This window comes from Lonchura striata, chromosome 1A, assembly GCF_050655825.1.
Source record: "Lonchura striata isolate lonStrDom1 chromosome 1A, ASM5065582v1, whole genome shotgun sequence".
NCBI classification, from domain to species: domain Eukaryota; kingdom Metazoa; phylum Chordata; class Aves; order Passeriformes; family Estrildidae; genus Lonchura; species Lonchura striata.
In genome coordinates, this window is record NC_140741.1 from 27,548,902 (window position 1) to 27,565,162 (window position 16,261).

Sequence of the window (16,261 nt, forward strand, 5' to 3'; positions counted from 1 at the left end):
ACTGTAAATAAGAGGAATAAGCATGCATTTCCAGAGGCTGTCAAAAACTCTAGAATAAATAGAGTGTGAAGTTGAATCCATATGAAAACAAATAGGTTGCAGGAATACAAATGTGGTACCAGTCTTAAATCTGAATAGAGGCGATGAATACAACAGGCAGAAAGACATCAAAGAGGCAGTAGAGCTGTGCTGTTCTGACTGATGAAGGCTTTAGCTAGCCTGCCCTATTAGCAACATGCTGTGTAGGACTTGCCTTTTTCAGAGATGATTGGGATGCAGTCAGTTGTGTTGGTAACTTGCACTTATATATCGTGTTTCTATTAAAGAAACCTGGAGTGCCTTGGAAGGTAGAAAATTCTGTGGCAGATTGGAAAAGAGGGAGATGCGTGGGTGTTAGACTGGTTTTAGTGTAACACTATCACAACTATGGGCTGATTTTTTCTTGAGGTCCCAGTGAAGGTATCGGTGGAAGATGGAGGGAGAGAGTGTGTGTCTTGTGGCTCTTGCCTGTTTATCCTGCACACCTGAACAGCCAGAAACCTCTCTGAATGCAGGGAGCCCTGCATTTATGATAATCTATTTGCAGTACATTACTTGCTTCTACAAGTGGAACTTGGACACTTCTCCCATTGTTCTTAGGAAAGGTTTTTGGGGAAATAATTTTCCCTGTGAGCACTGTCCTCATCAAATGCGGTAGTAGTTGAGACAGAGAACACACTGAGGTCAAAGATGCTGGAGAATAGCTTGGGAGACTCTTGCTTACCTCCCAGCTGTGCCCCATGTCTCCTGTCTGCCCTTGGGTAAATGCTTTCATTTCTCTGTGCTCTTGCTTCTCGTGTGTGAAGCAGAAATCATAATGCATCGTTAGCCTGTCCTGTTCAGTTAGATTAAAAACCGTTTGGAGCAGGCAGCATGTTCTACTGCATGTTTATGTAACATTTTGCATAATTTGATCTTGGCTAGCATCATCTAGGACACGTGGAGATACCTCATAAATAATACTAATAATATTTTAATATTTTTAATACTTAGCACATTCACAGCTTTTAACCTCCCCCTAAAACAGCACTCAGCACTGTCGACATTGCAGTGATTGAGCATGAGTCATGTTGGCTTCTTTCCCTGGCATGGTTCAATCTGTCAACTAGCCAGAAAGCTGAGGCCTTTAGTGAACATGTACTGGGTGTCAGGAACACCTGGATCTTAATGCAGCCCTGGCAGTAACTTACTGTGTCATTGCTGGGTAATGTTGTTTATTTTGGGCTTTTTTTTTAAGTGAACTCTGGTCTTTGAGCATCTCACTTGAGAGAGTGAGAGCCAGAGGCTCACAGAGCTTTTCTGTGTTAGAAATTATAAGTATTACACATCCTGCAAACCAGTCTCTAAGAAGCTCATGCATTGGAAAACCCAAACTAGGGGACACTTTTGAAAAACCCTGCTCTTCTTGTGCTTGCTTTCTAAACAGGAACAAAGGGGAAGGATTAATGCACCTTAAGAAGTAGATGTGGAATTCAGTAGAAGTTCACATGGTGTCTTGAAGGAAAGTACTAGACAATTTATATAATCTCATTTTCTCTGACTGCTCTTTGTTGCAGGATATAAGAGGAGGAATGGAAAAGAGACCAGATGTACTAGGAGAGTGCTGACACATCTGCTCACCCACCACAGGGTCTCTTTTCCTCCTCAAATGAGAAGCTTAAATACTGAGAATCTCTCCTGCCCTTTGTCACACAGACACATCAGGACCTTCCTCCAGGAGGTTCCAGCAGCTGCTGTGAGCCTGTATGCTGGCTGGAGCTCCTAGCTTCCAGTTATCTGCTGAGACAGATTGGCTCAGTCATCTGCAGTCTTTTCTCCAGGCACATGTCCTGCAGGACATTGGTGCCAAATCTTCCAGAATACCGATTGGGAACCAGGGTAGAGTGGCCAGCTACAAACCTTCAGAAGAATTAAAAACTGAGAAGAAAAAGGTGTGTTTAAAATAGGGGGTGGTGACAACTTAAACTCTGAAACTTACACTTTAATTACAGCCAATAAATGAAACAAACAACAGGAGTTTGTATCCAGCTCTCTGTTGCTGCCCTGCATTTTGCCTAGACTGTATGCAATTTCTTCTGAGTGACCTTACCTGAGCACTCTCTACACTTCTGAATTAATCTTTATTTACCTTGCTGCAAAGCTTTGTCCCTGCGTGTTTTTTTTTCCTGACAAGTACTGAAGCACTTGTCAGAAAAGCTTGCTAAGCTAAGCACCGAGCATAGGATTTAGTGATGCTCCAGCCACTGAAAACATCACACTGCTGGGAGAAGACAGAAAGAATAAAACCACTCTGCCTTTCTTTCTGCCCCTCTAATCTAGGATTTCCTAGAGGCAGAGTGCCCTCTAAGATAATTTAGCCTTGGAAACTGGCTGTCTGGAGGAGCAAGGTGCTCACTTCCACATCCTTCACCGAGTAATGTGCTGGGGTACATGATACTGCCCTGAAACCTGCAGAGAGAAGAGCCCCTGTGCAGAAGGGCATACACACCTTTTAACACTGTGAGAAGGTCCTTAATCTGCCTTTTGTATTTTCATTGTCATCTTTACATTCCTGCCAGGCAAGATGACCTTTTATTGAAGGTGCCCTCCACTCCCTTCAGACATATTTGAGTTGTACATCTCTCTAAGCTCAGCTTGCACTTCTGTGGCCTTTGACAGGGATAGGTGGGAAGCTGCAAAGAATGGAAAAAGTAGTCTTTAACATCTGAAAACTACTATGACTAGAAAGATGGCAATGCTGAACAAAGAAACCAGTGCAAGGAAAAGGAACAGGAGCAGTTATTGTTTGGTGGGCTTTAGCCCTTTGGTTCTGGTGAAGTTTCTTCTACCCTATTTCTTCTCAAGGGAAATGGCTTCTTATTCAAAGACATTCCATCCTTCCTCTGTATTTGCTGTAAAGTTCAGCACCCAGGACCCAAATCTCTGTCCTTCATGGTTCTGTGCCTCCAGTCTGGGGGTGGTGACTCCCAGCTCAAGCCTGGGGCAGTGACTAGGAGCTGCATAGCAGCACCTGCTTCTGGAGGTTCATTGGAATATCCCCTTCATGCCCCGTAGATGGCTTCCAGAAGGCACACAGAACCTAAAACCCTCAGCAAAAGGCAAACCCTGTACCCATCCAGAAACAAACCTGACAACATTAGGTGCAGTAAGGGAGCATAAAAGTAAGGCTTTCCTTTTCTAAATTTCTCTTCTCTGCCCTCCCAAATCTAACATCACTTGTTCTTTCCTTTTCCTTCATTGAAATTGAGTCACACAAACACTGCTATTATGGTGCTCTATGTATTTAGTGGTCATGCTTAGTGGGCACCCAAGATGAGGACCCTGTTCAAACCTATCTTGATATGAAGGTAAAAGAAGGGAGTGCAGCACTACCAAACATGGCAGGACAGTTGCATCTGCCTGACAGGTGCTGAGGAAGATTGACACAATTTTGGATGAAGCTGCTGGGTGACAGGGCAATGAAACACAGAAACAGAGGAAGGACTGGGAGATATTTTTTTCCTTTCCCCTTGCAAAATATTATTTTTATGCTTTAGAAGGAAATTTCACCAAGTAAGCTTGACCACAGCCAGATTAAATCTGATAAAAAGTGGCTCAGGCTCTGGTTAGAGAAAGGTGACTCCACCAGTTTCTCTGATCATGTCACTTCCTGGGGTCATGGAGGATGGGGCACTGTACCAGAGCATTCAGCTACACTGGTGAAATTCAGATTTCATCATTCTGGAGCACATTACTGATTGAAATAATTTCTGGACTACAGATACCTTCCTGTTTTGGCCTGCCAAGTTTAGCTCTTCTCTGGAGCAGAGGTTCAACTGAGTCCAAAAATCAAAGACTAACTCTTCCAAGGTCCCCTCTTTGCCACTGGCATCAATAAGAAGTTGCTTGTGCTATGCAGAATATCAATAAACAATAAGAACTTTAAAATTTGAACCCCAGTTTTGTGGTTCAGGGGGTTTTCTCAGCTGGTCCTTCTCTGGTGTCTGTTACTCCTATGACTCCATTTGCAGTAGGAAGCAACTGCTGGATCTGCCACTCTGACTAGAAGCTTTAGGAGCAAAGTTCTTTCACCTGTCATACAGCATAACAATGTTCCAAGCTGCAGTCCTATAGCCTCATGCTGTGGCCTCATTGAAGCTCCTAATGTGAAGCCAGGTCAGATTTTGGATCGTACTCTGCAAGGCAGAGCCAGAATGCTGCAGGAGGCACCATTTGGGAGTCAGCAGGAGGTGTGATTCCTCAAGTCAGTCTTGAACTGGTTCCACAGCATGGTGGAGTATTGCTTTCCTGGCAGGAAAGACAGGCAACCTCAATCCCAGCCATCTGAGGATATTAAAAAGCTCTTTCTCCAGGAACAGTCATTATCTCTAATAACCTGCTTAAGTTTAAACTTGGATAATTACTTTCATCTGACCTAAAAAAAAGATTCTCAGGTGGGTTTTTTCCTAGGTACGGAATTTTTTCATGCTTTCTGTAGTAAACAGCTTTGTAGGAACACTGCACACTGTTAAACAGATGCTCTGTTGCACCCTGAAAGATAGATGCAATTTGGAGGTGGGTCATTATCAGTTGAGAAGCTCTGGGGCTCAGCTGCTAGAGGCAGGAGGTAATCATTAATAGCAGGGCTGTGCAGCAGCGTTGATGAAGATGCATGGTATTTGTGAGGTATTTGAATTATTAGTGGTGGGATCAGCACACCTCTCCTAGAGAAAACACCAGGCTGCTTTACAAGACCAATGTCTGTCCATGTAAATGGTGTGACAGACAGCCAGAATTTTGGTGTAACTTATGCTAGCTTTAGTACTAGTGAGTCCTGCTGGTCAAGGGTATCTTAAAAAAAGCCTTGCTTTTCCCTGCAGCCTCCTGTTTGATTAGGGGCCCTACACTAGGTCAGAGATCTCTGGTTGTCTCCCATTTCTGGAGTATCTCAAGACTTGTCTCATTGTGTTAATACCTCTTTTTTCTTCAGGTTCCTTCCTAGCTTTTTAATATTCACTGTATGTTTTTCCTGACAGAAATTTCTTACTATATTTTTGGGTTTAGTGGACTTGAGAGTTTAACGGGTGCATTTAGAAGATCTGAATAAATCATTATGGAGAGAGTTTCAAGAAAGGAGATATTTGCTTCATCTTGTTTCTGTAATGAAAAAAGGCAAACCTAACACAATTTTTCAAAAGCCATCTTCAATCCTTGCCAAACTTTGCAGGGTAATATGATGTGGTGCCTGAGAAACAACTGACTTAAATTCAAATTAAACTTAGAACCTAATGAAAACTGAGCTATGCAGCCAAAGGCCTGTGTGCCCTTGTACAGGACCCACTTTCTGAGCAGCCCTTGGAAGTAAGATCAAAGGGTCTGACCAATTTATTTTTTTTGGTGTTCATCTGATTTAACACGGGAACAACTGAATCTTTGTCTTTTATAATTAATCTGTCCTTGGATAGAACATCCCTTCCAAAGGGCAGAAACATAGAAGCATTGCCAACCATTTAAAATTTCTCTACTGCATCCCCCTTTTGCAGTTTCTTGTCCTGCCTGCCAGTAACACCAACACAGGTTCAGCCTTCCCCAATGCCTCTCTAATCAATGTAGGAGTTCCGCTGCATTTTGCTGTACCACAGTCCTTTCCTTGGCATCAGTATTGTTGAAGGCTTGAAGACCTTAGCAATGCTTGTGTCAGGTGCCCAAAGTTCAGGTGCTGCTCTCTCATGAGAAAAGTGTATAAATGATGGCGTGATAAAAGCAAATGTGCCCAAGATTGCACAACATGAGAACACCTAGAGCGTGTCTACCTTGAGTGCTTGCAAAAAAGCTTTATAAACTGCCCTTGTGGCTTGGCCAGCATGACATCCCAACACTGCTATGCTGGGTGTTGCCATTTGATTTCTAAAGAAACTCAGAACTCCAAACCAGGGTGTTCTGTTGGTCAAAAAACCAACCTTTTTTTTTCTGTTATGTTGAATTTTTTCTTTGCACTAAAAAAGACATAGGAGAAATGCTTCAGTTTTAACAAAATAGAATTTTAAAAGTTTTTCTTTTTTGTTTGCAAAAATGTTTTGTTTTGATCTATTTGAACACAAACACATTTTGAGAGGTATTTTCCTTCACGTGAACACAGTGTTACATTCAATTTCTTCTAGTGAGTTAGTTCAGCAGACTTAGCTGAAGAGAAAGAGCCCTGTTGATTCTGCCAGCTTATTTTGTAGGAAAAGACAAACTCCCATGTATCAACACAGAAAGAAAAAACCCCCACAAAAGGTGAGTGTTGATAAGAAAAAGTGGGAGGGGGCAAAGAGAGAAACGTGCCTGTTGAAGATATTTTCAAAAGACAACAGCAATAAGGTTGAGAAAATGATAATTTCTTTCCTTGGAGCTATTGCCTTCTCTGACCTTTACAACAAATCCCTCCTTCCATTATAAGTGGAATATTAACTGTCCTGCTTCAAGTACAGCATCCTACTGGCTTCTTGCAGGACAGTCACAAAGCAGGGGAGGAGAGTAGGGAAGGAACACAGCTCTGTCCTTAGCTTGTTTCAAAAGGAGGGAAAGAAAACGTAATCACTGCAGACTGGAATGACAAGGTGAAGCCATTTAGCTGGTGGGAAGGACAGGGGGATGAGTGGCAGGTGGAGAGGAGCCCAAAGGGGAAGCAGAGAGGAGTGCTCATGCAGATATGATGCAGAGTGTCCTCAGCTGAGCCTGCCAGGCAGCAGCCTAGAAATGGGAGGCCCCAAGGAGTTGTATGAGGGGTGGCTGGTGTTTGGGATGTGTTGCATGGGGCTCCATGTTCTCACTTGAGGCACTGACCTGTCCTCTCCATTTTGGGGCAGGAACAGGTTCTGCCATAACAAACCACAGGGCGGCAGGCTTTCCCCCTTGCTGTAAATGCTTTATAGTCAGGCATTTCTCTGCACATTAAACAGGTCTGAGATATTCAGGACTTTAACTGGCACAAGGCATACCCTAGGAGTAGTTTGGAGATAGCAGCAGAAAACACTGAGGGATTGTCATGCTTATAAAGCTTACATATTTTCTGTGCTATTAGGAGTGCCAGCCTCTGGGGAGCTACTTGTGCCTCTGCAGCTGATGACGGAGGAAGAAGAGAGGTGTCCCCAAAGCACTGTTTTATTCTACTCTGTTGTGTTTTTGTCAGTGATAGAAAATGGAGATTAAGGTCAATCCCAAGAACCTTAAGTGGTACTCAGTTTTTTAGGTGCAAGGTAATTACAGCACAACAGACATTTCTTCTACTATTTGTCATTCAGAAATTGAGCCCAAAAGCTTTGCCTCTCTCCCATCACCTGTTTCTAACATAATTTTCCATTTTGCGCAGTTGTGTTATCAAACACTACCACAAAGCATGTCCCAGAAACATCTGCATACCTCCTTAAGTATCCTGTAGCTTGTGGCTTTCAGCACATCCCAGATGTTTTGGGGTGAATGAGGGGTTGCTCCTGGTGTGTGCTGGTGATGCATGCCTCTGTTGAATGTATCCTCATCCCAGGACTGCCCTGACCAAAGGAAGCCAGGGTGTGAAGGGTCAATAGATTCACAGTGGCTGTCTCTGGCCAGCAGCTGGCCAGGCTCTGCTCAGAGTGCAGAAGGACAGGGTTGGCACCCAGCAGCAAAGAAGTCTTGCTGCCACAGGCAGGCACCAGCTACAGAACCAGTGCAAGTTTTCTAGGCAAAATATAGTTAATCTAGTTATGGATCTTGATGTCTCCAGACAGTGCTGAAAGGAACAAAACTTTTTTTAAGGAGGAGAGATTTCTGTGGATAGTGAGACCAGCCCATGGTTACTCAATGATCCTTGTGGATCCTCCCAGCTGAGAATATTCTGTGATTAACTCAGGAGATACTTCTTTGCTGTATTTCTTTTTCCAAATGTGATCCATAGTCTTTTTATCTGAAAGGGTTTGAATCAACTGTGAACTGTCATAGTTAGTGGGGGAAAACCCCTCCTTTTAAGGGCAAATTATTACATAGTGGATTGCTGTGAATTTTCTGGTACCTTCCTCTGAAGCACCTTGTGGTGGCCGAGGGCAGAAGCTGACCATGGGCAGAATTTGTGTGGGTCTCCTTTTAGTTTTTCAAACTATTTGCAGGCCCCAAAACTCACCGGGAAAGATACTGGGAATGAGGCTGTGGGAAGGGAGAGAAGCAGTGAGGAAGGGCTGGAGCGGGGTGGGGAGAAAATATGCATGGGTTTGCTTGTAATTAGGAGATTTAAACTTTGAAAGAAGTTAATTAATAATGAAACTTCTGACTGAATGATGCAGATTATGAAGACTGGCTTTGTCAGCAGCTGCAATTAATTACAGGCTCAGGCGCAGGGAAAAGGAGGGGGGTGAGGGATGTGGGAGAGGGAAGGCATCACCAAAAGAAAGATGATAAACCTGGCTGCAGGCTGTTGCTGTGGTGACAGGAGGCAGTAGCTGTGGTTGACAACGGTGACACATTAAAGGCAGCAGATAGTCCTAATTACCCCCTCCACCGACCTAAGCAGGCAGCAACTCCTCCTGATTCAGGGTAGGAGATGCTCTGGTTCTCTCCTTGCACTTTGTTCTTTTCTGCTGTAGGTTTGATGTGGTTTTTTTAGTGTTTCCAGCTGCTGTGAAAGGAAAACGGTGGGGCAGTGGCTTTTTCTAATGCCACTGTAATAGCCTGGGAATGGCCAGTAGTTCTGTAATATTCTTGGGCAGCCTGGACAATGCTTGTGAATTTTGAGAGCCGATACCTAAAAAGCAGAGGAGAAGAAATCATCTGCAACTGGCCATGGCATTTTGAGCAGGAAAATGAGATGAGATTGCACAGCTGGCCTAAGTTTCAAGCTTTTTGGGAGCACTTGCCATGTCTTGTTAGGTTTTGTGCTTCAGGGTCTCACCAGAAGTTGACAGCACCCTGCCATGGTCTGCAGGGCCACTGCAAGGGCAGTGAGAGAAACATGGAAGTGTGCTGCCCTGGCATTGCTGCTGCCAAGGCACGTGCATAGAAGTGTGGGTCTGTGTTAGATAAAAACTCCTGACTCCCCTGAGTTGGGCTGCAGTCAGAGTAATGCTCTCTGCCTCCAACTCTCTTGTGTCATGCTTTCTAGAGGAAAAAAAAAGCCAACTGGCTTTTAAAACATTTCTGCTTTTGTCATGCATTAATTTAATCCAGGAACATTTGAGGCCCTGGTTTTGTCCACATATCTTCTGACCTCCTTATGCCCAGGGAGAAGGACTTCTGCAATCATTGGCTCAGGTTGCTCTGAAACTCTTTTGGCTTCTTGAAGAATGTCATTCAGCACTGATCCCTCTCTCAGGGCCTCACTGGTGCTGCCTTTCCAGTAACCATCAAAGCACCTGCAAAAATGGAAAGGCTGAGAGAGCTGGGGCTGCTCAGCCTGAAGGAGAGATGGCTTAGGGAGCTCTTATCCGTGTGTTACAATACCTGATAGGAGGAGTGAAAGACACAGACTGCTCAGTGATGCCCAGTGACAGAGCAAGAGGTAATGGTCACAGCCTGAAAAGTGGGATATGTCCTATTTAAAGCTAAGAAAACACTTCTTTTCTGTGTAAATAGTCACACGCTGGAGTAGGTTGCCCAGAGAGGTTCTGGTGCCTCTATACCTGAAGATATTCAAACCCCAAGTGGATTTAACCCTGAGAAATCTGGTGTAGTTGATGTTACTTTGAGCAGGGAAGGGTGGACAAGATGACCTCCAGAGGCCCTCCCAACATCAACCATTCTGTGCTTCCGTAACAAAGTGGTGGCACCAAACAGATTTTGAAGAGTCCAGAGAAAGAACTGCAGTCTTATCTAAAAATCCTGTGTGGACTAATGGGAACCTCTAAAATTGCTTTTCTGGGCTTCAGATCTGATCATTGAAGAAATGTGCAAGAGAGAGGAAGGTGGAAAGTTGAAGCTGTGTTGCATAGACCCTGGCTGAGAATACTTGGTGCCCTTTTGGTGCATTCCTCTCAGAAAAGGACCTGGTTTTGAAGCCTACATTGAGGGTGGGCTTCATGTGCATTACTTTGTAGAGCACATGGGCTTAACTTTGTGAGGGATAGTGACACATTCTTGAAATCACCTTAGAGCATAGTTGGATCAGCAGAACTAATGCCTTGCTCTTGTCTGATTTTGCAATTGAAGGTAGCTCACCACAAACCAGGTGGGAGAGAATAGAGAGAATTAATAATCTTCTAGATTAGATTGTGCGGTTTAGTCATAAATCACTGTCAGAGAATGAGCATGGAAGAGTTGCTCAGAACAAACTACCAGAATGTCTTTCAGAAGTGATCAGAGATACAGGCCACTCTTTTAGATTCAGTACTGAAAGGACTGAAAATGGATGCACGCAGTGGGTTGTATTTTAAGTAGATAATTTTGTGCCTCTCCTACTTAAAAAAGATAAAATTGTCTGACAGTGGAGACTGGGCAGATATGTTGTTGTGAGATGTGTAAAATGCCCAAGAATGTTTCTGCCAGAGGCTGGAGGTCTATTTACTCTTTTTATATCACTGATTTGCAATTGGAACACTGGAAAGTACTGCACAAATGTACCCACTTTTAGAGCTAAAATACTCTAAATGAGTTCTTGGATAAGCATGTATCAGGCTTTAAAACTCCTTCAGGAGGAGAGGGGGCAGCTAGAGTGTGTAGAGTACAAAGGTCACACAAATACAACATTTTTATCTACTTCTCTAATACATAAATGAAGTGGCACTTGACAAAATTATAAGACAACAAATTAATAATAAATAGGAGGGAACAGTTTTTAATGTAAAGTATAATTAGCCAATGTAGCTCCAGGCTGCTAACTATTATCAAAGCAGATATTTTAGCAAGATTATCAACAAAGGATTCAAATGAATAAGCAAAGCATCTGCAGAGACACCAGTGTAGCTGAGAAAACAATTATAAGGACTATCAATCCTCATGCTTTAGGGCATGAACAGATCACCAGCTGGGGTCAGAAACACAAATTCTCCCTATAGTTAGTGAGTAACTTGGGCACATTGTGGAGTTTTACACAGCGTGGGTCACTGCTGGAAACATGCTAACAGGATCAGTGGCACTTCTTGACCCCCAACTACCTCTGAGAGGGGACAAGGGAGAGTTCCAGCCTCATCTTGTACCCCCTTCCCAGAAGTGCAATAATCATATAGAGATCAATCTGCCCATTTTGATTTAGATCCCTTGATCTTGGAGACCTGTGATACATTTAGGTATAGTCCACCTTGGAAAGTCTCTTCCATGTATTTGGAAGATTCAATAAACCAGTGAGGGAAGGGACTCTGCAAACCCACAGGAGAGGAGGAAGCATGTATTTGATTATGGCAATTATTTAAGTTCTTTAGGCTTTCTGTGCTACCTCTGCTTTCCCTTCTATAAAAGAGTTTTGGCTTAATCAAGGACTGGAGTAGTGAAGAACTGGGTGCAGAGAATGTGGGAATGTAATAAATCAGCCTACCAGAATTTCTTTCCCTCAATCTTCATACTTTGTTACTCAAGCCTCTAGGCTTATCTCAGCCATGATGCTTTTGCAGAAGTTTTCCTTGACTGTTTTCCACCTGGTTCGAGTGTGTCAGCATGATGGTGATTCTGCTAAACTGTGTTACCCTGGGAATGTACCAGCCATGTGAGGATATGGACTGCCTTTCTGACAGGTGTAAAATCTTGCAGGTAAGCAGATTTCCTTCTTGTTGTGATGCTGCTTTAGTCCAAGTCACAAATTTTCATGCATGCTTTCCTTCAGCGTGTGGGCAACACCCTCCCAGAGAGGCTGGCAAGGCTGTCCCTGGCAGCGAGCTCTGCTGCAAAAAGGGAAGGAGCTTGCTTTGAGCAGGGGAATGGGACAAGAGTGAGAATGAGTGAACTTTGCTTGTGACTGTGCAATACTGAACACTTGCTAATATTCCTGAATCCCTGCAGGGGTTTCCTGACACAGACATCTACAAGACACGTAGGTGAGGGTTAAGCCAGGGAGAAATAACTTAGGTTACACAATCCAGGCAGGACGGAACAGCAGCTCCCAATGCATTTGGTAGTCTGATGATGTGCAAGACTATTGCTGATCCAACAGATACTGTGGAATTCAGGATGCCCAAACGGAGAGGAAATAAAGAGAATGAATGCTTAGAAGGGCTATGAGTACATCCAGACTGAAACATACCAGCTATGCTTGATGCTTCCCCAAGAGAAGGTCAGGCTTCTCTCTGTGATGGGTGTGTGCTGTCCAAGCTGCGTGGGAAGCTGCATGATGTCCTCAGCTGAGCCATCTGCAGCAATGTGATGAGGGGTCCCTCCTGGGGGGACCTTGGAAAAGCAGTGTTTGCCTGACCAGGTTTAGATCTCCTGGTGCTGAACCAACACCTCTTTTCAAGTCTATGTAAGGAGTTTCTGAGTCTGCATCAGTCACTTCATCTGTGGGTGAAAAACCTATAAAAGCCCGCACTGAGTTTGAGCAACAAGAAACTGTGATGCCAGGGCTGCATGAAGAAACTTTTCCAGCCCTACCTTGATCTTATTTTCAGGAGTACTGAAATTAGTATTTTTCTCACATGCTGTTTTTGAAAGTCCAAGCTGAGAATGCTTGTCAAATATGCTCTTGGGTTTCTGTTGGCAGGTGTTTGATGATTTCATCTTCATCTTCTTTGCCATGGAAATGGTCTTGAAGATGGTGGCACTGGGGATCTTTGGCAAGAAGTGTTACCTTGGAGACACCTGGAACCGCCTGGATTTCTTCATTGTCATGGCTGGGTAGGTTGATAATTTCTGGGTTGATTTATTCTGGGTTTACTAGAGTCTTGTATGGAACAGAAATAATGTAATTGAGGAGAAAATTTCCACTCTGGTGCTACTCCAGTGCAGCAGCCAAGCTAGATTTGGGCATGTTGGGGTTAGCATCCAATGGAAGAAAGAGCAGACAAGGTATCTTAACTCCTCAGCTGATGTGCAGCCATCTGTCTAGCACAACTTCAGCAGAGGGTGTTCATTTATACCAGCTGAAGATCTTGCCCAGAGACATTTCTGGGGTTTTGTGTTCTTAAAATGCCTAGGTAGAAGAGGTGTAACCTTTACCAGAACCAAACTAAAGCTAGCATTTCTGTTTCCAGCAGCAGTGTTTCAAGGGTAGGAATGTAGGTTTTTTATTCAGGGCTTTTTGTTTTTCTGTTGCATGAGCATTACCTGCAGTACTACTGGGACAAGTTGACATTTGAGGGTTTTTTACAACAAAGTTGCTATTTGGTGAAGCTTTGATTTTCCCCTCTGCATGTGTCAAGTGGAAAGTCTACCAGAATTTGCCTGTTAAATGACAGCAAAATGTCCATTTCTTCTAACAGTGGGATGTGCTTTTTTCCCTAGAATTCTAATTTTCAATTAGAATGCCTTGTGGGATAATAGAAACAAATCAGAAATAAATATGATATGTTGCTCTTCTAACAGAAAAAAAAGTGAACATCTTTTCAGATAGAAGCCCTCAATTTTGTTTTTCTTTAGCCAGGAATTACCAGCCCCACTGTTGCCTGGAAGTACAAGTATTACTGACTGAGCTAGCAGTGAGTTTGAACTCACTTTGCAGTTTTCCCCCTGGTGTGGAGCAGCACTGTCTTTATATTTGCTTTTGACAGAGTTCTTCTACAGCAAGACTTGAAAGTCATTCCCTCTGGAGGAGCAGATAATTGTTTGCTTCTGGGAGGAGCAGAGATTTTCAAACTTGGTGCAGCTTTAAAAATTTGAAGGCTGATTCTTAGCCAGGTTGTGCATGAAAGAGGACAGGCAGATGAAAGCTGTAGGCTTTTCTAAATTAACACAACGTGTGTGAGATGGGAAGACCTTTCTTGTAGCTCATTCTGCTGTGCTTAACATCTGATTTAAAATGGCCCAAAATGAGAAGTGCAGTTAAAGCCCCTGAGACTTGGTGCTGAGGAAAGCCAGATCATTGTATGTTCTAGCTGAGCTCCTGGTGGCTTAAATTGCTGGAGACTGGATGCAGGGAAAGCAAAGACCCCAGCACAGCAGCCTGTGAGGAAGGAAAAGCTGGGTAGGTTTGAAAAGGGGACCTTGGAGCCCATGGTGCTCCTCTGTGCAGGTGATGTGCTGCATTGTGCTGGGAGAAAGACTCTGCTCCAGGTGGGCACATCCTGGAAAACCATGATATGAGGTAAAAAGGCTTGGGAACTGGGGGTCTTGCCCTGCCTGGGGTCCCTGCAAGAATGGTATGTGAGTGGTGCTGTCTGAAGAGATGGTGGGGCAGTACTAAATGAAAGAGGGAGAGCTCAAATACTTCCTACTGAAAACAAGTGAAATCCACACTACCTAGGCAAGATGGGAGGAAACTCCCTTACACATTTCTTTCTGTCACCATTGCTGGCAGGAATTTGAGGAAAGACAGTCTTTTGTGCATCTGATAGCAGTACCATGAAAAAAAAAGCTCAAATCTGGACTTTTAATGCCAGGGAGACTTTGAATCAACCCCTTAGATATGAAATAATCTGTGTGGAGGGTTTTTTTATTTCAGGTCCAAAACGGAAAGTAATTTGTTTCCTGATTTCTATTCAATTGTCCTCATGAGGTGTCAGAATGAAATGATAGTAATCTCATTAGAATATCTGATCTCAAAGGACTTCTGCTAAAGAAAGATTTTTCCATTTAGTTATATAGAACTAATGACTGTATAATGTATTTTGAGTTACAAAAGCTTGTGGTTATTAATTCATTATTCTTTGAAATTCATTAAAATTGTATGCACTGTTTAAATCAAATCCAAGGCTTTAACTTGTCCTTACATACTGTAGGCTTTTGCTTAACCTCAAATGTAAGCCCCAACATTTATCCTTATTGATTCTACACCTGGATCATGGCTTCAGCTCACTAAAGCCATGTTGTCCAGCTGCTGCCTTGGCATTGACTCAGGGAGGACACCGAGCATTAGGTCTTGCATTTTCTCCATGCCAGGGAGTTAGATCCTGATCAGAGGCTAATCAGCTTTCTCTAAGAGCCTTCTCCTTTTCATCATCCTGGATTCTTATTTTCTGTAAGGAGGGTCATAAACTTGGCTCCTAAGGAAACATCCCTGATGTTGGGGAGCAATGCCCAGCCTACAGTCCATGCAGCTTCTCTCAGTTTCAAGAATATGGACTGTACTCGTGGCCCTTCTCCCTTTCCAAATAAACACCAGGAAGGCAGCAAAGGTTGCAAAGAATAAACTGCAGCATGGAAAAGTGAGGTGCAGGCAGGGCCCATTCTGTGGGGCAATCCTGGGCAGCTGAGATGTCTTCACCTGGTTTGCTGCATGACAGCACATTTTATCAAAGAGCATAATGAGTGTTTGCTGCTGTGACCCCAGACAGTGTTTTGGTTACATAAACCATGTATTCAGGCAATCATTTGTAGTTATTTCCTCACTTCCTTGGAAAGCCAGAAGCTATAGTTTTAGTTAGCTAAATTCCCTCGTGTGCCCTTGCCCTGCTTGCCCCTGCAACCCAGCAGCTCAAGGAGGAAGACTCCATTGTCACTAAAAATGTTCCGTTTCCATGGCAATAGGAGCTGACATCACCAGAATTTTCTCCCCTCTCAAACACTCCCTCCCCTAACCATCTTCAAAATGCTTTTTTGGGTTTTTTTTCTGAGAGGGTAAAGAAAAAACCCAAAACAATGTTTATAAGTTAATGTTCTCCCTCAATATTCCCCTCAGACCTCCAAAAGTCATATGAAGCAGTTTGGTTTGAAGAGTGCCAATGCCCCTTGTGTGCACAAACAACCAGGGCTGCATATTCAGCTTGTTGATGCTCCCATTCCCAACTGCTTGCTGGTGACAGGAGGTTGCAAGCTCCCAGACGTTTCAAGCAGGCTGTGCTTGTCACCACCAGCTGTCCTGGTGGGAGTCCCTCTTCCTTTCCCTTCCTGATTAGGTCTTGTCTGTCGTCATGTTTCCCACAGTGACGGGCGTGTTTGGAGAGTTTGAACTGAGGCAACTTCAGAGGGCAGCTACCTCAAGTTGAGATGGTGGTTTGAAAGTTGAGATAATGAAAAAGCTAATCAGATTGGAAATGTCAGCCAGACTCTATATGTGTGTGAAGTTAGGGGAAGAGTCACTTGTTTCTGAGCTCATACTCGTCAATTTTCTAAACCAGGCAGTTCTCTAGCAATGCAAGAGTGAACAATTGCCCCTGCTCACTCTATTCTGTGAAACAATTGCATTCACTTGTGGTTGGAGACGATGCCACTGTCC

At 43.7% G+C, this 16,261-nt stretch overlaps 1 protein-coding gene across 4 annotated transcripts in view; it reads left to right on the forward strand.

The window, feature by feature from the left end:
* CACNA1I (calcium voltage-gated channel subunit alpha1 I) overlaps positions 1–16,261 on the forward strand; it is a 167,174-nt gene that overhangs the window by 69,532 nt on the left and 81,381 nt on the right. For 3 of the 4 annotated variants that reach the window (XM_077783408.2, XM_085570383.1, XM_085570382.1), the window contains 2 exons: positions 11,597–11,709; positions 12,653–12,786. In XM_077783408.2, coding sequence (XP_077639534.2) covers positions 11,597–11,709; positions 12,653–12,786 — 247 coding nt within the window. Of the gene's footprint in view, positions 1–11,573; positions 11,710–12,652; positions 12,787–16,261 lie in introns of all 4 variants that reach the window. The other variant, XM_085570384.1, reaches the window with a different exon arrangement.